Source organism: Mesoplodon mirus, assembly GCF_964341445.2.
Source record: "Mesoplodon mirus genome assembly, chromosome: 4".
NCBI classification, from domain to species: Eukaryota; Metazoa; Chordata; class Mammalia; order Artiodactyla; family Ziphiidae; genus Mesoplodon; species Mesoplodon mirus.
The window spans coordinates 31128746-31152414 of NC_138979.1; the positions used below are offsets into that span (position 1 = coordinate 31128746).

General features: G+C 44.0%; 1 protein-coding gene across 1 annotated transcript in view; it reads left to right on the plus strand.

Moving 5' to 3' along the window:
* Positions 1-380: 380 nt before the first annotated feature.
* Positions 381-23669, plus strand: part of ENTREP2 (endosomal transmembrane epsin interactor 2) — a gene marked incomplete at its 5' end in the record, with an annotated part of 375715 nt that continues 352426 nt past the window's right edge. Inside the window, one exon of the mRNA XM_082618313.1 lies at positions 381-599. Coding sequence (XP_082474439.1) covers positions 381-599 — 219 coding nt within the window. The remainder of the gene's footprint in view (positions 600-23669) is intronic.

A 23669-nucleotide genomic window follows, 5' to 3' on the forward strand; every position in this document is an offset into this window, starting at 1 on the left:
CTGTGCCAGCCCGTGCCCGCCCCGCTCGGTCCCGGGTCGAGCTCCGGCCCCGGAGCTCGCGCCCGGGGACAGAGGCGGCGGCGGAGGCTCGCTCCCGCGCCTGAGCTGGGGAGCGCGCCGGGCGGGCGGGAGAGGGCGCAGCGCGGCGCGGCCGGCGGGCGGCCCTGCTGAGCGGCGGCGGCGGCGTGGGCGCGGGCACCGGCGGGGGCTGCGGGTGCCCGGCTCCCCGCCCGGCCCGGCCCGCTCCCCGCGCGCTGCCGCCGCAGCCCCCGCGGCCCGCGGGGAGGCCAACCCTGCAGCCGAAGCAACTTGCCTCGGACCCTCGGTGAGGAGGGGCGGCGCGCGGGGCCGGACGGGAGCAGGAGAGGCGTGCGGGCGCGATGCCTCCGGCCGGCGGTCCCCGCGCGCCGCGCCCCGCCGCGCTGCCCCGCAGCCTGTCCCGCCTGCGCGAGGGCCCGGGCCGCTCCCGCATCGTGCTGACGCTCGGGGCCACGCAGATGGCGCTCGGATGCCTCATCGTGGCCGTCAGCTTCGCCGCGCTGGCGCTCACCACCTCGGCCCGCGTCCGCCACTCCTGCCCCTTCTGGGCCGGCTTCTCGGTGAGTGTTGGCGCCGGGCGCGCACGGGGCTGCAGGCGGGGGCGAGCCCACCAACCCGCGGGCGCCAAGTTCGGGGCGCTAGCGCCCGGGCGAGCTGCCGCAGCCCGGGGTGCCGTTCAAAACTCGGGCAGGATAACTCCGGGGACCCGACTTACCGCTCGCCGCCCTGGGAGCGTGGCTTTCCCTTTCCCATCGCGCTGGTCCCAGAGTAACTTTTCTTCGAGGAAGCAGAAGCCAGGCGCCCGCGACCACCCGAGGGGCCTTCGGGTGAGGGTGGGCGGCGGGTACGCTCCAGGGCGGGCGGCTGCGCCCTGGGGCCCCCTGCTTCCCGGGGGCCGGGGACCCGCCGGGCGGGCTGGGCGGCCCTGAGCGAGGCGGGAGCAGGGGTGCGAGCCTGGTGCCGGGCCGCGGCTCCGTGCGCCTGGCCTCCGCGGCGGCTCTGGCCGGGCACTGGGGAGCAGGGCGCGTCGCGTCGGGCCGCGGGTCAGTCGAGGCGGCGGGAACCGGCCGGACCCGCTTTGGCCGCCCACCCGCTTGGCGTCCAGGACGTGGCGCGTCCCGCGTTTGGCGGGAACGGACCGGCGAGCTCAGCGGGCGGCGGGACTGGGCGAGCGAATGCTGGCGGCGTCCGGGGCGTGTTTAGTGAGCTTCGTCGCCGCGAGGGTGACCGATTTTCAGGATTTTGACCCCCAAATTAGAGAATCCAGTGGCTGACACACCTCCATAGGAGCAAAGCCACCAGGAAATCCCATTAAAGGAAATGATTGTCTCCAAGAGTTAATTTTGGGGGGTATTTTTTGATTGAAGTTGTTTTTTCCTGTATTAGTAAAGAACGGACATATGGAAACGGTAATAATCGATGCAGAGCGGATAGTTTTTATAAAGAGAGGCACTTGTTCTGCGAACTCTTGACATCTGTAACTACATTTGGTTTCTGGTGCTGGAGTACATCTTATAGGTTTAAACCGTAAACCCAGTGTGTTTAAGTTCCATCTCCAGAAATCCAAACCAAGCCTTTGTAACGAATGTTTGCTATTTGTTGTTGAGTTTTGAAATTTAAAAATTCTGTCCAGCTTCGCTTTTTGTTGTTGTTCTTTTGTAATGGCCTTTGTTCTCTAAGTCCGATGCCCGGCTGGTAAAATGAGATCTGAGCAGAACTGACTCTGTGACACCCTGATCGATACAGGTATGGTGGTTCATCCTAATGGGGGTATTAATTTTCAAAGCTTATTTCAGACCAGGGGTGAGTCTTGGAGAGCTGATTAGAACATCAGCTATGGCTAATTAGGCCATAGCTCGCAGTGTTCAAATCAAAGACAGGGGTTTGGAAGCAAGACCCAGAAGTCATGATTAAAATGGGCCCCTGTATATAGTCTCCCTTCCTCTGTAGCTCAATTTTTAGCATGATTTAGTATGCATTGTTTCCATGTGGTCTGTCTAGTGGGCGCGAGTTTGTGTCTGCTGGAGCGGCCTACAGGTGGCAGACTGGTAAATGAGCTTCTCTTCCTGGCTTCTCCCTGGGCCTCTGCTTCTCCACCTAGCCCTAGCTACGTGGCTTTGGCACTTTCAAAGGGCATGGGAAAAGAGCTGCCTTTTAATAATAAACTTAAAAGGGAAAACACTCGTCAAAAACGGTAGAAAAGCTGTTTATGTGAAAAATGTACATTCACTGCATTTTAGTCTAAAGAGTTAAATAAATAGGTAATCCATGGATTCAGTTTGGGTGATTCATGGTTATTCCTTTCCACAGCTATAACCTATTAGTCCTAACTTCGTGCGATTCAGAATAATTCCACATGTGTCTGCTGTGTGCAGACGTGCCTCTAGGCTCTGGGGACAACAGTGAACAACATTCTCTGCTTACGTTGTAGAGGTTGTAGATTCTGCTCTCCGTCCACCTCCCACTCCCCGCCTCTTTACACCCACTGTTTCATGTGCTAGTTTTCTTTCTTGAAACTGAATCTGCCACATGCACCTTTACACTTCTTTCCAAACAGTATATACCATTTTTTACATATGACCTCTGCCCTTTGCAGACATGGTGGTTGGTTCCAGTGATATTGGGACAGGTCTGCATGTTGGCGTGGCTTTCGGCGCTAACACTGGCCCCTTGCCATGGGTGTGCCTGCCTGCCCGGACCTGGAAACCACTTTGCAAGGATAGTTTTCTTTTACGAATGGTGACTAAGATGGCCGGCTTTACACCAAGATCTGTTCTGCGTGGTTTAGGGCTGCCCTGTGTTTCCTCTGCATTTCCTGAAATAAGAGGTGTGGGCTCTTTAGCACTTTCTAGGTTGCTAGGCCTTCTCTGTGGTGTGTCCATGGTGAATAACCATTGTAAAAATAATTCTCCTTTATCGAAGAAAAAACAATACCCAAGAAAACGGCTTACATTTATTGAGCACATACTGTGTGCCAGGTGTTAAGCTGAATGTTTTTTGTGCTGTGATAGCACATTTCGTCTGTGGCCCCTGGCGCCCCTCCTCTTGCACAGTTCCCTGCACTTGAACTTGGACTGGACCTCTGACTGGCCTTAGCCAGTGGGATGCAGCAGAACTAAGGCTGTCTCCAGGGCTAGGCCTAAGCCCTGAGATGTCCTGGCAGCTTCTGCAGAGTCCACTGAGGTGAAGAGGGATTAAGGAACTTGCTGTATTAGTCAGGGTTCTCCAGAAAAACAGAACCAATAAATACATATGAGCAAGCTGGAGACCCAGGCACGCTGCTGGTATAATTCAGTCCAAGTCCAAAGGCCCAGGAACTGGAGGGCCCATGGTGTAATTCCCAGCCTGGCCCCAAAGCCTGAGGACCAGGGGTGCTGATGGCCGAGGGCAGGAGCAGATGGATGTCCCAGCTCAGAGAGAGTGAATCTGCCCTTGTTCCGCCTTTTTGTCCTACTCAGGTCCTCACTGGCTTGGATGAGGCCCATCTGCGTGGATAAAGGTGACCTTCTTTACTCAGTCTGCTGATTTCAGTGCTAATCTCTTTTAGAGACACCCTCTCAGACACACCTCCAAATAATGCTTTCCTGTCTATCTGGGCACCCCTTCCTCTAGTCAAGTGGATACATAAAATTAACCTTCATGCCTGCCCAAGGTCACACCTGGCCAATGTCAGGTTTGCACTTTTTTTTTTTTAACATCTTTTTTCCAGTATAATTAGTTTACAATGTTGTGTTAGTTTGTGCTGTACAACAAAGTGAATCAGCTGTATGTATACATATATCCCCATATCCCCTCCCTCTTGCGCCTCCCTCCCACCCTCCCTATCCCACCCCTCTGGGGGTTAAAAAGCACAGAGCTGATCTCCCTGAGGTGGATGGACCTAGAGTCTGTCATACAGAGTGAAGTATGTCAGAAAGAGAAAAACAAATACTGTATGCTAACACACATATATGGAATCTAAAAAAAAATGGTTCTGATGAACCTAGGAGCAGGACAGGAATAAAGACGCAGGTTTGCACTTAGTTGCTCTGACTTGTGAGGCCACAGTCCTAGCCATTAGACTTAATTGCCCCCCAGGCAGAGGCTGATGGGGGGTGGGGTGGTGGAATAGAGCAGGCTGTAAAGGGCCAAAGGTAGAGCCTCCACAGGGAGGACACACCTCTGTTTCTTAGGAAAAGCACAAAATATGTGTAGAAAGGTGATGATTCAAGAGCACTTTGGGGAGACATGAAATTAGGGAAATTGAGGAAGTCTGAGGATTGGGGACAGGGCTGGGGGGTCCTTGGCAAGGTTGGAAACGGGAAGGGGCGGCAGGTCTGGTCAGGGAGCAGCTGCTGTTTCAGTGACTTGAGAACCACCTGCAAATGGTGGTCCTGTTCTGGGTCCCTGCCATACAGTTGGAAATTAGGGGTGGGCTGACTTCCCCAGGGATAAAAGCTTGGCCCGTTTTGAGAGATGATGATCTATATGAACAGTTTAGAAGGCTACCAGGGCTGTGTGTGTTTTTTTAAATGATCATCGAATTCGGTTTTTTTTTTTAAGTGAACCTTATATCATAGAATAGACTAAGCAGTTTAGTATATGTAATAAAAAAATATTAAAAATGGAATTAAAGGGGAGGGGAAGGAAATCTACAGTGCTGCCTCTGGCACTAGTGGAGGTCTTGAGTAGGTATCCTTTGATAGAGGCAGCCTCATTATTTTTCTTGGAAGTTTTCTTCATGCCCAGGACATCAGCGACAAATAAGTACCCTGTGAATTATCCACATTGCCAGTTACACGTGTTGATAAAGACATAGCCAGACATAGCCCTTAGGAGCTGACTGTTTATGCACGTGTGTGTATGTATTTTTTTCTCTTTAAAAGCAACACTGTACTCCAAAAGCAACAGATGCTCGTTGCAATAACAGAAAACACAGAAGGGTATAAAGAAAATGACGACAGTGCCTTCTTCCATCCCAATTCTGTACCCATAGGTAACCTGCATTGATGGTGTTGTTTCATGTGACCTTTCCATACTTTCCTTTACAATCACAAAAATATTAGGATTTATGTATATGTGTGGAATATGTTTCTTTTCTTTTAAATAATTTTTACAAGAGGTCATACCACACACCTTACTCCGTGACTTCTTTTTTTTCTTTTATTTCGTGTATAATAAATATTCCCAGCCATAATTTATTATTCTTATTATTCCCATTATTTTTAATGACTGCATAAGGGTCCATAGTATGAATTTTTATAATTTATTCAGTTCTTCTCCTGCTGAGAATACTCTGTGTCAGTTCAGTGTCTCTATAAGCAATGCTGCTTATCTAGCCTTAGAGACCAGTGCTTGTTTTCTGAGCATAAATTCCCCAAAGTGGAATGGCTAGTCAGAGGGTATTCAAATTTGGAATTTCATTAGATATTGCCAGATTAATTCCACAAAAGGTTGCAGTCATCCCTGCCCACAGAAGCATGACACAAGGGTGCCCTTTTGCCACCCTCTTACCAGCCCAGGCTGTTAGCATTCCTTAACATTTTATTCCTCTGATGAAGAAAAAAATATTTCATCGTTTTCACTTGATCTGACTTTCCATGGTTATTTCTCTCATATGTTGCAAATGTTTTCTTGCAGTTTTTCATTTCTCATGTGGCTTAATTTTTGGTGTCTTTTACCATATATAAAATTTTAAAACTTTTTATGTAGTCAAATCTGTTAGTTTTCTCTTCTGCAGTGTGTGGGCTGTTTTCTTAGTAAAGGAATGTTTGTGTTCCTTTACATTTACATTTGTGTTCCTTTACATTTCCTTCTAATGTGTTTATTTTATTTTTTACATTCAAATTTTACATCATCCAGAATTTGTTTTGCATATGGTATGAAAAAAGGGCCTACCTTTATTTGCTTGCAGACAAAGTTCCTATGTACCTATGCTTATGTTTTGGATTCTATTCAGTTTTACTCTCTTTTATTTATTTTTCATTGAGATGTAATTGACACAGAATATTATACTGGTTTCAAGCATACAACATAATGATCTGATACTTGTATGTATTGCAAAATGATCACCACAATAAGTCTACTTATGCAATAAGTCTACTTACATATTCATCACTATATATATCGTAGTTGACAAAATTCTTTTTTCTTGGGATGAGAACTTTTAGAATTTAGTCTCTTAGCAGCTTTGAAATATGCAGTACAGGATTGTTGTTAACTATAGTCGCCATGCTGTACGTCACATCCCATGACAACTTTACTCTCTTCATTGTTTTAGGGTCAATACCACATACTTTTGATTAAGGCAACATCCTGGTGAGTTTTGCTATTTGGTCAGGCAGGTCCCTCCATACTGTTTTCTTTTTCAAAAGTGCCTTGACTCTTCTTCTGTATTAACTTTAAAATATCTGTGTTTATTACTCATAAATTAGTAGTTTCCAGTAATACTCTCTTAGGATTATTTTTTAATTTATTTATTTTATTTTTTGGCTGCATTGGGTCTCCGTTGTTGCGCACGGGCTTTCTCTAGTTGTGGCTAGCGAGGTGCACGGGCTTCTTATTGCGGTGGCTTCTCTTGTTGCGGACCACAGGCTCTAGGAGCGTGGGCTCAGTAGTTGTGGCACACGGGCTCAGTAGTTGTGGCTTGCAGGCTCTAGAGCGCAGGCTCAGTAGTTGTGGCGTTGTGGGCTCAGTAGTTGTGGCTTGCGGGCTCTAGAGAGCAGGCTCAGTAGTTGTGGCACACGGGCTTAGTTGCTCCGCGGCATGTGGGATCTTCCCGGACCAGGGCTTGAACCCATGTCCCCTGCATTAGCAGGCGGATTCTTAACCACTGCGCCACCAGGGAAGCCCAACCCTTTTAGGATTTGGATTGCAATTGCATTACATTGATGGATCAATTTTGGAAGTACTGACAGTTTTATCATATGAAAACTTCCAATTCAGGAACATGGTTTGCGTCTTCATTTCTTTGTCCTTTGTCTTTATACCTTTCAGAAAAATCTTTTATGGGGATGCATTCATGGGGACAGATTTTCAGTCTCCCCTAAACTGCTTTTGAAAAGTAAACCAGTTTCTAAGATCATCCTGGAAAAAGATGAGTGAGGACAGGTTGATGAAAGATGGGAGACGCCCACAGGTCAGGACATAGACGATGTAGCCAGTCTACCAGCAGCAGCCGGAGCTGCAGATGAACAGCAGGGGAGGCGGGGCGTGGGTGGTGGGCAGTGAACGGGAGCTGTTGACAGGCTGTGGGAACCAAAATCACCACGAGTTACTCAACCGGCAAAGTGGGTGGGCGCTGGAGAGGTGCTCTGGGGCTTCTGGTTGTGGGTGAGAACAGTAGCCGTGCAGGGACATGGAGCACAAGCCTGGGAGCATCCGAGAAATGCACAGTGAGTCTTTCCTCCTAGAAGGTCAGAGCCTTACCCTGAGCTGAATGACTGGAAACATAAACCAAACTGAGCAGGACGGGAACACAGACGGCAAGGCAGGGGAGGTTCAGACGGTGCAGGTCGGGGGAAAGAGATCTCAGAAACTGCTCCAGCAGCAAAGGAGAAGACCCCGAGCAGAGAGTGTGGTCTTGGAAATTAAGGACTTCAGGGGTCTAGAGCTGGAGCAAAGGGCCAGGGTGGGAGTGAGTTATGAGGGTTCTGGATTTAACTCTGAGAAGCAAGTAAGTGGATACATAGAGATCTCACACTTGAGTTCTTTACAGATCCATAGAGCCCGGCTCGGAAAGCTGTCCTAGCCCATCCTCTCTTCTTTAGGAGCTTTCTCTTCTCACATCAGGAAAATCCACCTCATTCATACATGGGGAACAAAAAATGGAACATTAGGTAACTTTATGCAAAATTGATTCAAAGGAAAATGATGAAAATGAACATAATGGTGCTACAGAAAATGAGAGCACACCAGAAAAATCATAAACTAATATTTCAAGATAAGCTAAAAGAAAAAACAATTTGAAAGAGTAACATCCAGCAGAAATTTAGAAACGACAAAGGATATGGCTAGATAACAGAAAATTATGAAATGAGAACAGATTGATGTCAGGAAAGAATTAGGAAAAAATGAATTTTAGGAAGGAAGACTAAACTGTGTCCAGAAGGAACACAAGAGCAAATGGTTTCCATAGACAGCACAGGAGTAAAAATACAGGATGAAAAGGAGAAAAATGAAAACAGTAGCCAATAAAGAAAGGGATAGAGTGAATTAGAAAGTATAGGAGACAGGCAAAAGAGATCTGATATATATATATACATATATATATATGTATATATATATATATACACAATTAGAGTGTCTAAAACAGGAAGAATAAAGCAATGGAATAAAATAAATATTTAGAACTATAATGCAAGAAAACTCTCCTAAAAATAAAAGAAGACTTGAAAGTGTCTACCATGTAACTGGGGGGGGGAAAAATCAATGCAGAATAATCAACATTGAGATATATCCCTGTAAAATAATGAATGTTAAAGATAAGGAAAAAATCCTTTGGGCATCCAGATAAAAAGTCCTAGTCATTTGTATTGTGCATTGGAATTCTCATAGCCAAATAAATTCTTTGCTAGAAAAGGTGAAGCATTATTTTATTATTATTATTATTTTTTAAGATGTTGGGGGTAGGAGTTAATTAATTAATTATTGCTGTGTTGGGTCTTCGTTTCTGTGTGAGGGCTTTCTCTAGTTGTGGCAAGCAGGGGCCACTCTTCATCGCGGCGCGGGCCTCTCACTATCGCGGCCTCTCTTGTTGAGGAGCACAGGCTCCAGACGCGCAGGCTCAGTAGTTGTGGCTCATGGGCCTAGTTGCTCCGCGGCATGTGGGATCCTCCCAGACCAGGGCTCAAACCCGTGTCCCCTGCATTAGCAGGCAGATTCTCAACCACTGTGCCACCAGGGAAGCCCAAAGCAATATTTTATTTTATTTTTTTTTTCTTTTTGCGGTATGCGGGCCTCTCACTGTTGTGGCCTCTCCCGTTGCGGAGCACAGGCTCCGGACGCGCAGGCCCAGCGGCCATGGCTCACGGGCCCAGCCGCTCCGCGGCATATGGGATCCTCCCAGACCGGGGCACGAACCCGCATCCCCTGCATCGGCAGGCGGACTCTCAACCACTGCGCCACCAGGGAGGCCCGCAAAGCAATATTTTAAAAAGTAAATTTTGGGGAGAAAAAGTTGAAATTTCCAACTTGTAGAAAAGTTATAGAACAGAACTGAGAACTCCTGTGCTGTATCCCTTCAGTTAAGTTCCCTGATTGTAACCGTTTTACTGTATTTGCCCCATGGCTTGCACTTGTGCACCCTGTCTCTCTTCCTCAGTGGGGGGAAAAAATCCATTATCATTAGTTTTTTTCTTGACCTTTTTGGGAGCAGGCTGCAGACGTGATGCCCCATCACCCCTAATAATTTGAGAGTATCACCCCCACTCGAGGATACTGTTCTGTATTACCAGCCCAAACTCCTCCAGACTAGGAAATCAACATTGAAAGAACACTGTCACCCGATTCATAGACTCCACTGCAATTTCACCAACTGTCCAAATAGTGTTCCTTTCCACTTTCTGGCCCAGGATCCTATCCAGGAATATACGTGTGTCTCATTTCTCTTTGCGCTCTTCAGTCTTCCTTTGTGTTTTGTGTTTTCCATGGTCTTAAAGAGTATAAGCCTTATTATTCTATAGGATGACCCTGAACCTGGGTCCATCCGGTTTATCCCCATGGCCACACTCAAGTTATACGTTCTTGGAAATGAATGAAAAGCAGAATGGAGATGCAAGATGTTCTTTCAATTCCTTCTGTCTTCTGTATTCTCTGATGAGCAGTCGATGGTAATTTAAATTGTTGCTCCCGTGTGAGTTGACTGACTTTTTCTCCTTTCGTCTCCATTCTGCTATTAAACTCACCCAGTGAATTTTTTACTTTGGTTATTCTGTTTTTCAGTTTTAAAACTTTCCATGGGTTTCCTTTCATATCAACTCGTTTTCTTTTTTCTTTTAGTTTTTGTAGCTTTTCATTCATTCCCAAAATGTTCGCTCTTATTTACTGGAACATTTTATCATCACTGCTTTAGAGTCTTTGATCATTCCAAGATCTATCATTGATTGTGTTTTCCCCTGGGAGTTGACAGTCCTGATTCTTTGTAGGCTGAGTAACTTTGGATTATATCCTGGACATTTGGAATATTATGTTGTGAGTCTCTGTACATTGTTTAAATGCAATTAAGAATGTTGCTATTTTTTATGACACAAATGAACTTATCTATGAAACAGACTCAGAGACATAGAGAACAGACTTGTGGTTGCCAAGGGAGAGGGGGCATGGGGGAGAGATGGATTGGGAGTTTGGGATTAGCAGATGTAAACTATTATATATAGAATAGATAAACAACAAGGTCCTACTGTATAGCACAGGGAACTATATTCAATATCCTGTGATAAACCATAATGGAAAAGAATCTGAAAAAGAATATATATTTATATATGTATAACTGAATCACTTTGCTGTACAGTAGAAATTAACACAACATTGTAAATCAACTATATTTCAATAAAATTTTTTAAAAAAGAATGTTGCTGTTTTTGTGTTAGCAGGCTATCCATTCTCTCTGATTTAGACCATGTTGAGCCCAGCCTTCTGTGGATTGTCATTCTGATGTCAGTCCAGTTTTCAAAGTCTTTGCAGTACTTTTCAGCCTGTCCTGCACATACAGTGGCCAGTGGCCAGTGTGGTTCTGGGGTGGTGATCTATCCTGTAGTTCTGTACAGCACAGGGAACTCTACTCAATATTCTGTAATGGCCTATGTGGGAAAAGAATCTAAAACAGAGTGGATATATGTCTATGTATAACTGATTCACTTTGTTGTACACCTGAAACTAACACAACACTGTAAATCAACTCTACTCCAATAAAAATTAAAAAAACAAGAAAGGATTCTGTTTAGGGTCGTGTCTTCGCCTCAGGGATGAGCCCCCTAGTTCATAAACAAATTTCAGGGAACACTTGCCGCAGTTCCTCCCTCTGTGATCTTCCTGATGTTTTCTGTTGCCCTGGGGCTTCTCTTATCCAGTCCTCCAAGAATGCTAGGGCTTTTTTTTTTCAAGTAAATGTTAAGTTTGTTTAAAAAAAATTTTTTTTAGGAGTAATGCATGACTTTTTTTTTTTTATTGGGGTATAGTTGTTTTACACTGTTGTGTTAGCTTCTGCTGTACAGCGAAGTGGAGTTCCCTGTGCTATACAGCAGCTTCTCATCAGTTATCTATTTTATACATATTAGTGTATATATGTCAATCCTAATCTCCCAATTCATCCCACCCCCTCCTTTCCCCCCTTGGTGTCCATACATTTGTTCTCTACATCTGTGTCTCTATTTCTGCCTTGCAAACGGGTTCACCTGTATGCTTTTTCTAGATTCCACATAGATGCGTTAATATACGATATTTGTTTTTCTCTTTCTGACTCACTTCACTCTGTTTGACAGTCTCTAGGTCCATCCACGTCTCTACAAATGACCCAATTTCGTTCCTTTTTATGGCTCAGTAATATTCCATTGTATATATGTACCACATCTTCTTTATCCATTAGTCTGTCAATGGGCATTTAGTGCTTCCATATCCTGGCTGTTGTAAATTGTGCTGCAATGAACATTGGGGTGCATGTGTCTTTTTGAATTATGGTTTTCTCTGGATATATGCTCAGGAGTGGGATTGCTGGGTCATATGGTAATTCTATTTTTAGTTTTTTAAGGAACTTCCGTACTGTTCTCCACAGTGGCTGTATCAATTTACATTCCCACCAACAGTGCAAGAGGGTTCCCTTTTCTCCACACCCTCTCCAGCATTTATTGTTTGTAGATTTTTTGATGATTGACATTCTGACTGGTGTGAGGTGATACCTCATTGTAGTTTTGATTTGCATTTCTCTAATTATTAGTGATGTTGAGCATCTCTTCATGTGCCTCTTGGCCATCTGTATGTCTTCTTTGGAGAAATGTCTGTTTCAGTCTTCTATTTTTTTGATTGGGTTGTTTGTTTTTTGTTATTGAGCTGCATGAGCTGTTTTTATATTTTGGAGATTAATCCTTTGTCTGTTGATTCATTTGCAAATATTTTCTCCCATTCTGAGGGTTGTATTTTTGTCTTGTTTATGGTTTTCTTTGCTGTGCAAAAGGTTTTAAGTTTCATTAGGTCCCTTTTGTAAGACCGGACACTATAAAACTTTTAGAGGAAGGGGCTTCCCTGGTGGCGCAGTGATTGAGAGTCCACCTGCCGATGCAGGGGACACGGGTTCGTGCCCCGGTCCGGGAAGATCCCACATGCCGCGGAGCGGCTGGGGCCGTAAGCCATGGCCGCTGAGCCTGCGCGTCCGGAGCCTGTGCTCCGCAATGGAAGAGGCCACAACAGTGAGAGGCCCGCGTACCGCAAAAAAACCCCGAAAAAACCTCTCAGAGGAAAACATAGGAAGAACACTCTGACGTAAATCACAGCAAGATTTTTTTGACCCACATCCTGGAATAATGGAAATAAAAATAAACATAAACAAAAGAATGCTAGGGCTTTACCTTTTCTTGCTTAGGGGCCGTGCAGTGGGGGGACAAAGTGAGAGAACCAGCAACAAGGCTTTGTCCTGCCCTCTTGGGACCAAGCCCCTCCTCTGGAGCAAGCAAAGGGGAAGAGTCTTCTGTGCGTTGCTAGCTCCTATTTCTGCTGTGGTGTTGCTTGGGTGCTGGGGTGTGAGAGTGCTGCAGAGAGAAGAGTGAGAAACCCAGAAGCAAAAACACTGGGGATTTGCTCACTCTCTTAGGGCATTAGGGAGCCGATTTCCAAATCCTTGAGCCAGAGCTCGGGGGCTTCTCCCGGGCCCTGTCTTTCTGCCCGCATGCTCAATTGTGGGTTTCGGGCTGTGTTGCATTTTGGCTGGGGGATGCATGCTCAAGAGGGAGCAATGACAACCCTCTGCCACTGTGGTGGTAACTGGAGTTCCATCCCTCTCCACCCATCTGCCTGCTGTTTTGCTCTGAGTTTCCCAGTGGTCTATTCTCTGCATCCCATCAGGTCCACGGCTGCAATCAGTGGGAGACACAGGGTGGTGTGTGCTTCCTCCACCTGGGACAAAACCTCAGTGCTTTTAATCTGCTTCCTTTGTGAGCCAAGCATCCTGTCTTCAGAGAATTGTCCTTTAAATGTAAAGGCCAGAGACATAGAGTTTTGTTTCATTAAATTTAATTTTTTATTTTGTATTGGAGTAGTTGATTTACAGGGTTGTGTGAGTTTCAGGTGTACAGCAAAGTGATTCAGTTATACATATACATGTATCCATTCTTTTCCAGATTCTTTAAGTGAAGTCAGACAGAGAAAGACAAATATCATGATATCACTTCTAGGTGAAATAAAAAAAATGATACAAATGAACTTATTTACAAAGCAGAAACAGAGATAGAGTTTTGAATTTGCAAGAACTCTGGGACTGTTCGCCCTCGTGAGCCCTTTCATTGTTTACTAGAGAGTGAGCTTCAGAAAATTGTTCAATGATGGTGAAGCTTTTCATAAGGTCTAGTGATGAACAATGACTAGGTTTCACTGTAGAACTAAAACTCAAAGATAGCAATAAGGGAGGCAGACTAATACATAGCATTAGACGTTCGGGTTATGTGGAACCCTACAGCTAGAAAAATAAATGGGAGGAGATGAGGGAGAAGTAGAATCAGCTCCTTAATTGGCACATTGGGGTGAGCTAGGATGGAAAAATGTCTCTCGAAACTGACAAAGCAAGAATTGGAAGGTTAAGTTTATTGAAGACCATACAGATTAACAGCAGATTGAATACTAGTGGCTAAAATGGATGCTTTAGGAAGAGCGGGTGGCGGGTGGGGGGAGGGGGAGATGGTGGGGGGGAGATGAAGAAGCAATTACTAGCTAATTACATTATTGCTCATAGGAGGGAGGTAATAATGTCTAAAAGTGGAGGGTGCTAAGGGAGTTATATAAGGTAGTAATATAAAAGGAGCAACTAGAACCAAATCCTTCCTACGTATCTACAGAAACACAGAGAGAGAAGCAAGCAGACTGCAGCCCACGGACGAAAAGACTGAGTTTGTGCGTCAGTGTTTTAAATATAAGGCTAAAAATCTGCAAAGCTGATGCCACACATCCAGACTGTACTAACATTATATAAATGGGCTTAACTCACCTAGTTTAAAAAGTTTTTCAGGTTGACTTAACAAAGCAAGATCTGGAGATAGAGTTAAAATGAAGAGATTTAGAAAGGCTAAAAATAAAAGGACTGGAAAAGATATACAGGGCAAATTCAAATAAAAAGAAAGCAGGCCTCTCTCTCTCTCTCTTTTTAAATTGAAGTGTAGCTGACTTACAGTGTTGTGTTAATTTCTGCTGTACAGCAAAGTGATTCAGTTTTACACATATACACATTCTTTTTCATTTTGGTTTATTACAGAATATTGAATATAGTTCCCTGTGCTATATATACAGTAGAACCTTGTTGCTTATCCATCCTATGTATAGTAGTTTGCATCTGCTAACCCCAAACTCCCAATCCTTCCCTCCCCTATCCCCCTCCCCGTTGGCAACCACAGGTCTGTTCTCTATGTCTGAGGCCTCACTCTTGGTACCAGGCAAGGTAGGATTCATATATTCTTGCTTATTCATGATACAATGTAATGTTGTATCTTTGTATTTTGCTTCAGTGATTAACGTTTTTAATATGAATGTTAAATATTTGAGCAGGTGAAGTGTTCTAGCCCTCTGTCCTATGGCTGCTGCACCTTTCTTGTCAAATGTGCTCCAAGCTTTTGTGGTGTTGGTTTATGTTGTCTTTGAAATTTCCCCTTCTCCAGGACTTAACTGCTCCTATACAGAGAAACTGTTGACTTTTATTTCTCTCTTATTTTGAAATTATTTATTCTACTTTTTAAAGTAAATGTGTTGTGCTTTCCATTTCTACATCCATATCATCTATAAATAATTGTTTCTTTATATTCAGTGTTTTCATATCTCAATATTTGTCATATGCTGCTTACTCCTTTCCTTATTGCATTAATCGGAATCTTCAGTTTGAATGATACTGTGAAAGGAAGCATTCATGTCTTGCTCTTGAGTTTACTGGGAAAAGCTTTAGTTTCATTGCTTTTATTTCTTAATAGGTAGGTAATTTTGATGACTTAAATTTTGCTGTAATTTCAAACTTGGAGAAAAGTTGCAAAAAAGTACAAAAAATGCCATATATCCTTAACCCAGATTCACCAATTATTAACATTTTGCCCCTTTCATTTTGTTGTTTCCAGACCCCCAAACCCCCTGAACAATCAGTTGGTTGATTGATTGATACCTCCATCTACATATATTTTCTGAATCACTGGAGAGAACATTGCATGCCCCTTTGCCCCTAAATACTCCAGTGTGTATTTCCTAAATAGGCATCACATAAACATGAAGCCACCATAAAAATGAGGAAATTAACATCGATACAACACTGTCGACAGTCCGTATTCCAGTGGTCCCCAGAATGTTCTTTATAAATATTTCCCTCACCTGCTCTCTAGTCCAGTATCCAAATTAGGAATTTAAAAGTCAAACTTAGGTAGTTTCCTGTTTAGAATTCTTACAAGGAATGACTGCTGAATTTTTCAGGTGTCATCTATTTATGTAATCTCTTGGTTTTTCTCTTTCAGTAATTGACGTACTGAAGTATGTTGATAGATTTCCTAATGTTGAATTATCCTTGGCTTTCTGGAATCATCCTTATCACTTATTCTTTTAACATATTGTTAGAATCCATGTGCTGTAATATTAAGATGTTTGCTTCTATAGCCACATACAAAATTGGTCTGGAGTTTGTGCGTTCACACATGTACACAAGCATACACTATCTTTATTAAACCTTGTTATGTTGTGCTGGCTTTGTAACATAAATTGGTGAGCTTTCCGTATTTTTCTGTGGACTAGCATAGGAAAGATTTGTTCTTTCTAAGTTAGATAGCTCAGGGAATTTAGGCCATTCCCATTTATTAAGATGTGTGATAGATTTAGTCATTCCTTTTGACTTTATTATTATACTTTACTGTTTTCAGTTTTCTTTTTGCTGGATTGATAAAATTAATTTTTTAAAAAATATGTATTTTTAAAATTGTGGTAAAATACACATAACATAAAATTTATGATTTTAACCATTTTAAGCATACAGGTCTGTGGCATTAAGAACATTGATACGATTGTGCAACCGTCACCACCATCCTCTCCAGAACTTTTGCAAAACTGAACCTCTGTCCCCATTAAACACTGACTCCTCATTTCCCTACCTCCAGCCCCTGGCAGCCACCTTTCTACTTCCTGTCTGTGTAAATTTGGCTATTTCAGGCAACTTGCATAATGGAATCATACAGTTGTATTTCCTTTGTGATTGGCTTATTTCACTTTGCATAATATATTCAAGATTCATCCATGTGGTAGTACGCATCAGGATTTTCTTCCTTTTGAAGGCTGAATAATATTCCGTTGCATGGATAGACCATATTTTGTTTTTCCGTTTTTCTGTTGATGGACACTTCGGTTGCTTCCACCTTTTGGCTTATTGTGAATAATGCTGCTGTGAACACGGGTGCACACATATCTCTTTTCAAGCTGCTTTTTAAAAAATTTTTTTATTGGAGTATAGTTGATTTACAATGTTGTGTTAGTTTCAGGTATACAGCAAAGTTATACATATACATATATGCACTCTTTTTTTTTTAGATTCTTTTCCCATATAGACCATCACAGTGTATTGAGTAGAGTTCCCTGTGCTATACAGCAGGTTCTTATTACCTATTTTATATGTAGTAGTGTGTATATGTCAATCCCAATCTCCTAATTTATCCTTCTTCCCCTTATCCCCTGGTAACCATATCCCCTGGTAACCATAAGTTTGTTTTCTACATCCGTGGCTTTACTTCTGTTTTGTAAATAAGTTCATTTGTACCCTTTGTTTAGATTCCACATATAAGCGATATCGTATATTTGCCTTTCTGTGTCTGACTCACTTCACTTAATATGATAATCTCTAGGTCCATCCATGTTGCTGCAAATGGCATTATTTTATTCTTTTTTATGGCTGAGTGATATTCCATTGTATATATGTACCACATCTTCTTTATCCTCTCCTCTGGTGATGGACATATAGGTTGCTTCCATGTCTTGGCTATTGTAAATAGTGCTGCAGTGAACATTGGGGTGCATGTATCTTTTCGAATTATAGTTTCCTCTGGGTATATGTGCAGGAGTGGGATTGCTGGATCATATGCTAATTCTATTTTTAGTTTTTTAAGAAACCTCCATACTGTTCTCCATAGTGGCTGTAGCAGTTTGCATTCCCACCAACAGTGCAAGAGGGTTCCCTTTTCTCCACACCCTCTCCAGCATTTGTTATTTGTAGACTTTTTAACGATGGCCATTCTGAGCGGTGTGAGGTGGTACCTCATTGTGGTTTGGATTTTAATTTCTCTAATAATTAGTGATGTTGAGCATCTTTTCATGTGCTTTTTGGCCATCTGTATGTCTTCTTTGAAGAAATGTCTATTTAGATCTTCTGCCCATTTTGATTTTTATTCCATTCCCCAAACCCCTTCTCCTGTGCATCTCCATTCTCCTAATAGTTATATTTTCATCTTTGACAATCGATTGAAATCTAAATTTTCTATTAGCACACCCAACTGAATGATAGATATCAATGCTAGCCTTCTCCTTCAAGCCAAATGGTTTCTTTGTATTTTCTCATCCCTTAGTTTGGCCACCCCCTCACCTCCTATCCTGCAAACCCCACAGGATGAAACCTTTGGAACTTTTCTGTGTCCCTGATTCATTTTGAAAGATGAGTTCAAAAGAAAACAGACTTTGAACATTATGTAGTCTACATAATTTGAGTATGTGAGGGAGAACTTTTTTTTGCTTCAGATTTCAGTCTTCTGTTGGATAAGTTTGAATTTGAATCTTGCAAAGTTCAAAAAGTAGCGTATCCTATGGTCTTATTGCAGTCAGGAAAATATAATAAAGCTGGTGATGGGTTCTTAAGACGACTCTGTATTATTTCCATATTTGTTGATGAGTTCAAACCACATGCGAGCACTTCGCCCTTGCAGAGCTGGCTTTGGGGTGACAGTGATGGAGGGAGAGATGGTGGGCCGCAGGAAAGATGCAGAGGCGGCTATGACAGGGCTGCCTTCCAGCCCGCAGGACCACACCCTCTGCTGAGAAGTTTGCCTGATGAGGTGAGGACCCTCCGGTCCTGGGAGAACTCCTTTTACCTTCCCCACAGGGGCCATATGCGTAATGGCTCCTGTTCGCTTTTCTGGAGGCTCTGGAGGCACGCCTGCCTGTGTGCTGACCAACTGCAGCCCTGAGACCTTCCTTTCCAGCGACCAGGTATAATTCCTAGGGAAGGTGAGATTTCCAGGCCCACTGTCCCTGGCATGCCCACGCTCAGGCCTGCCTGAATTCTGCTTCTGCATTTAGGCACTTTACCCACCTAACCTTGATAGCTTCAGTTGATCATTATGGCCTGCTCTTACCTCCTCTACATCGAAGTGATGATGAAAGTGTCCTATTTCACTTAAAGGGTGCAGTAAAGTGAGGTGGAGCCCACAGGAATTGGGGATACCGGCATTTTGGGGGGAGGGGGAGGCCTTCAGACAAGTACATGATAAATGTAAACAAACTACTTCTCTTGTATCAGCAGCTACCAGAGCCTATTACGTAATTATCTATCACAGAGACAAGCAACTTAATTGTTCGAAGATAAACCCTTAAAATTTCAGCTCATCCTTTTACAGAAAAAGTATAGAGAATTTAGGACTTCGTGAAAAAACAACTTTTTCTTTGAAAAACATTGATGTGACGTAATGATGAGTGTTGTTTCTCATCTATAATGAGAAATTGTAGCTAATGGCTTTGATAGTGATACAAATAGTGATTTTGAAATACATTTTTGGAACCCTCAGAATTTGAAAGGACTCTGAGAATGGTCCCTGTTTAACATGTTAATAAGCAGCATATACTATATATGTATATTAAGTATAATACATATAATAAAGAGCATATACTCATCAGAATCTTGTGATTTAAAAAAGAATACATCTTTTTTTTTTCAGTTATACCCCACAGAGCTCTTTACAACTGTTCACTAAGGGACACTGCCTTTGTAGAAACTAACATTTGACCCAGTCTCAGAAAAAGTCAAAGCATCTGCTTTTCACCTGCCAATTCATTAAATTCAGCGTTGGTGTCCCCGGGGCCTCTCTCCATGCTTGTTATTGCCTTTTGGTGCTGAGGCAGCGTGTGAGGCTCAGAGCTGACCCTTTTAAAGATGAGGAAATAACACCCAAGAGGTGTGAGTGGATTAACAGAGCTGGAATCTGTCATAACTAGTGGTAAATAGCTTCTCAAGATTGACTTTCTCTTTGAAAAAGAGATTGTGTAAATATAATACATATATATGTATGTGTGTGTATATATATATATGATGCTTTATCTTTTTTCTGTATAAAGAATAACAAAAACCAAAAGAAAATGAAACAAAAAACCAGAAAGCCCCTAAGCAAGGCACCTGCCCGGTGACTTCAGGAGTTACACCTGTGGCTGTTACCTGTGGTCCATATGGTGTGCCTCTCAGGTGAGAGGCATAAAATCAGAGTTTAAGAGAAAGAGTGGTGATATCACATATTCTGGTGAAAGTACGCAATGTATCTCTCTATGTTTTTTGATGGTGATTGTGATGATGATGATAAAAGTATTATTGACTTAATTTCATGGAAATTAAAATTAAAACAGCATGGAAGGGTGCAAATCGAAGTGCTAAATCGAACCCTTATCTCCCGCCTTCCCCGTTACTCGGAGTTAAATATTTTCAACCTTTTTGTTGTTACTTTTTTTTTTTAAGATTTTTTTTTGATGTGGACCATTTTTAGAGTCTTTATTGAATTTGTTACAATATTGCTTTTGTTTTATATTTTCGTTTTTTGGCCGGAAGGCTTGTGGGCTCTTAGCTCCCTGACCAGGGATTGAACCTGCACCCTCTGCAATGGAAGGTGAAGTCTTAACCGCTGGACCGCCAGGGAAGTCCCCTGTTGTTACTTCTTTGGTGGCAGGTACGCCATTGTCTTCATATCAGATGTCACTGACGAGAGGTCTGATCCTGTGTTGATTCATCTTCTTTCATTGGTGACCTAGCCTGTTTTTCCTTTCTGGGAGCTTCTAGGGTCTACTCTTGATTCTTGGTGTCCTGATTATTTCACAGTATTTCGTGAAGGGACTTAGGCACCCAGTGTGTCCCTTCTTTGATACTGGAAATATTTTTCTTCGATTATTTCCTCATTTCTATTTTCTCGGAACTCCTGTTTGTTGGCTGTTTGACCTCCTGGGTTCATCTTCTGGGCATCTTAACTTTTCTCTCCTATTTGCCATGACACTACTTTTTACTTTATCCTCTGAGAGATTTCTTCAGCTTCACCTTCTGGACCAGGTATTGAAATTTTAAATTAAAAAAAATAATTGCAGCAGCGGCAGTGTTGGCCAATGGAAAGGACTCCCTGGGGGTCTGCAGGCTGCACTTGAGTAAGCCTTTTCTTTTTTCTTTTAATTTTTATTTTATATTGGAACATAGTTGATTAACAATGTTGTATTAGTTCCAGGTGTACAGCAAAGTGATTTAGTTATACAAACACACATATCTATTCTTTTTCAAATTCTTTTCCCATTTAGGTTGTTACATAATATTGAGCAGAGTCCCCTGTGCTATAGTAGGTCCTTGTTGGTTACCCATTTTAAGTGTAGTAGTGTGTACATGTCAATCCCAAGGCTTTTCTGAAGGGCAAGGGAAGCAGATATCACAGAAGTTGGACCCCCCACCCCCCAGCCAGGGGCCTTCCTCTGCCACACAGGACGCACTTCGACTTTGAATTGTGAAGCGCTAAGATGTTTGAGAGCAACTGTCTCATCTGAGAAGGGGTCTTTTCTCTCCTTCTGATTACAGAGCCAAAACGAGGCTACCAGGTTCAAAAACAAAAACCTAGAGAACAGGTGCAAACATTTTCTATAAACCATCTGACAAAGTGGTGTAGGTTGCCCCTGCTCTGTTTGGGACCCCAGCATGGGTCAACATCAGTTGCAAGTTTCTGCATTTCATTCTGATTTGGCTAACTGTCTGCACCCTGGTTCCAAGCCTCTCTGGACACCAGCACAGGGTGGTAACCACCCCGGGGGAGATGAACCCTGTATTGATACAGTAACCATAATTAAGATTGTGATGCTGTCTTTCATCTTTTCTGCTAATTTTTCTTAGTATTCCTCTTATTTTCTGTTTGCATTATTTTCCATTTCTGCCTGAGGGTACTAATTAAGTCAAGAAGGCTTCTTCTTATTCTTGAATTGTTTGCTCTAGCATTTTTCTATTTTTTTCTTCTGAATCTGCCTCTTCTGTGGGTTTGATTTTCTCTAATGGTCTGATTGTTCTTGGTGTCCTTTGGGGTTTATCATTGAGGGACTAGCTGATTCATAGCAGTGCTTGGCATGTTTTCCTTGACTTTCCTGTCCTACCCATTGAACAGGGGCTTGACCTCGCTCTGTCTAGGTGTGGGTAAAAGCAGGTCACCTGGCAGCTTCACCTTTGGATGTTGGGTGGGAACTCTCCTCCCATGTGCTTAAGAGAGCGTCTGCTCTGGGATGTGAATTCTCGCTTTGGAAGCAGGCGAGGCAGGAAGCTCATTTCTTTGGTGCGTACAGCATTCTTTTGGTCTCTGCATACACCAGTGCTGTAAGTCTGGGTTGAGGGCAGGGGGTCTGGGGGTCTGAGGCCCATCTGTAGTTCTGCAGACAGACTGTAGTCACCTGCTCTTTGGGTCCCGTGTCTTGCTTTTGCCCTTGGGACCTGTGGTCCGGGGGCTCATCTCCAAAGCCTTCTCTCACATATACACTGATCCAGAATCTTCCCTCTGGTTCCTTCACCATTAACTGAGCTTAACTTTTTTTCATATCTTTCAGTGGTCTTCTTTTTCTTCTCTGGCACCCAGATTAGCTGCCTTGGCAGAGAACTTCAGGGGGAGCAGCTCCCACAGTCTGGGACTGGATGCCAGAGCTGCCTCCCTTGCATCCTGGGCTAGCTCCCCAAGTTGCATTGCACCCCTCTTTCCACTGCCTGGTGTCAACTTTCTGGCCCTCACTCTAGTTATTGCAAGAACAATATTTCTGAGAATTTAAAGGGACCCATTTTTAAACTTCCTGTAAACCATGTTACCCTGCAGCTCTTTCACCCATTCATTCGAGGACATTTATGGCTTTAGGGTAAGAGAAGGTACCCTTTAGAACAGAGAACTCATTCCTCAGCTTTGAGTCCCAACACCGACTTCCTTGAATCTCTGGAGAGACAACAGTCATGAAAACCAGGCTTTGTTACGAGAGAAAAGGAGCTCTCAGTGCTGGGAGCTTTCCTTTATCTACTGAGAGCAAAGCTTAAAGGCCTGAAGATTGTTTTAGTCTTAAGCACTGTGTTGGTAAACGGAGGACACGTGGAAGGGTTTTTCCATCCAGCAGGACGCCGTCAGGAGGGGGAGGCAGAAAGCCCTCTGGGGGTAAGAGAAGAACCCTGAGAAGCTGGAGCGAAGAGGCTCCTTGGGTCCCTGAGCAGCCAATCTTTTCAAAGCCCCTTCCTCTGCCCTGGAGATGCAGCTGTGGCTGCGGGGACCCCAGCCTCTGCAACCCCTGCCCCCTACCGGCTCCCTCTGGCCTCTGGTTTGTTGTTTTCTAGTGTATTTTGCTGTGGAAACATCACGTTTAGTCACTTTGGAGCCCATCACCTGGTCCTATTGTTCCCCCCCCACCCCCCGTCCCTTTACCCGAGTGCCCTTTGATTTCTCGTTTCTGGAAACGGTATGCCGTTCATCTATTGTAGAGTAACCCCAGTGACTCAGTATTACCATAGTGTGATGTTTTGTGCAATTTTGAACAATTAAAAGACTCTTTTTGAAATTAAGGAGAAAGGGTCCCCGAGAAGGGACACAGCACATTGGCATCTCACCCCACTGCACATGGCAGACGCCATGTGGGTGGATGAGACCCCCCTCTCGGAGGGCTGCTGGAGCCCTTTCACCCTTCATGCTTTGCAGTCTGATGCAGGAGCCACAAGGCATCGCTGGGGAAGCAAGTGTCCTAGACCAGGGTAGGAAACCTTTCTGTCCAGGGCAGTAGGTATTTCAGGCCTTGTGGGTGGGGTGATCTCCACTGTAAGGACTCCACTCTGCCACTGCAGTGTGAAAGCAGCCCTACCCACTTCGTAAGTGAATGGGTGTAGTTGTGTCCCAACAAAACTTTGTTCACAAAAACACAGCAGGCCAGGTTTGACCCACGGGCCACGGTTTGCTGACCTCTCATCTAAGTGATTGGGCCCGAGATTTCCCGTGGCCCGTGTGTGGGATAAAGACGTCTGGAGGTTTCTGTGTACATGTGAGGTGTGTCAAAGGAAGCTCGGAGTGAGGGCCCCTCTGTGGAGGCAGAGAGACGCCCCTAGATGAGATGATAGGTCAGAGCGTCCGCAGCGGGGGCTGTGCTGACCATGGCCCAGGCTCAGGATCCTCAGGACCACCCCCCAGGATGAGGTGAGGTGGGGGCAGAGG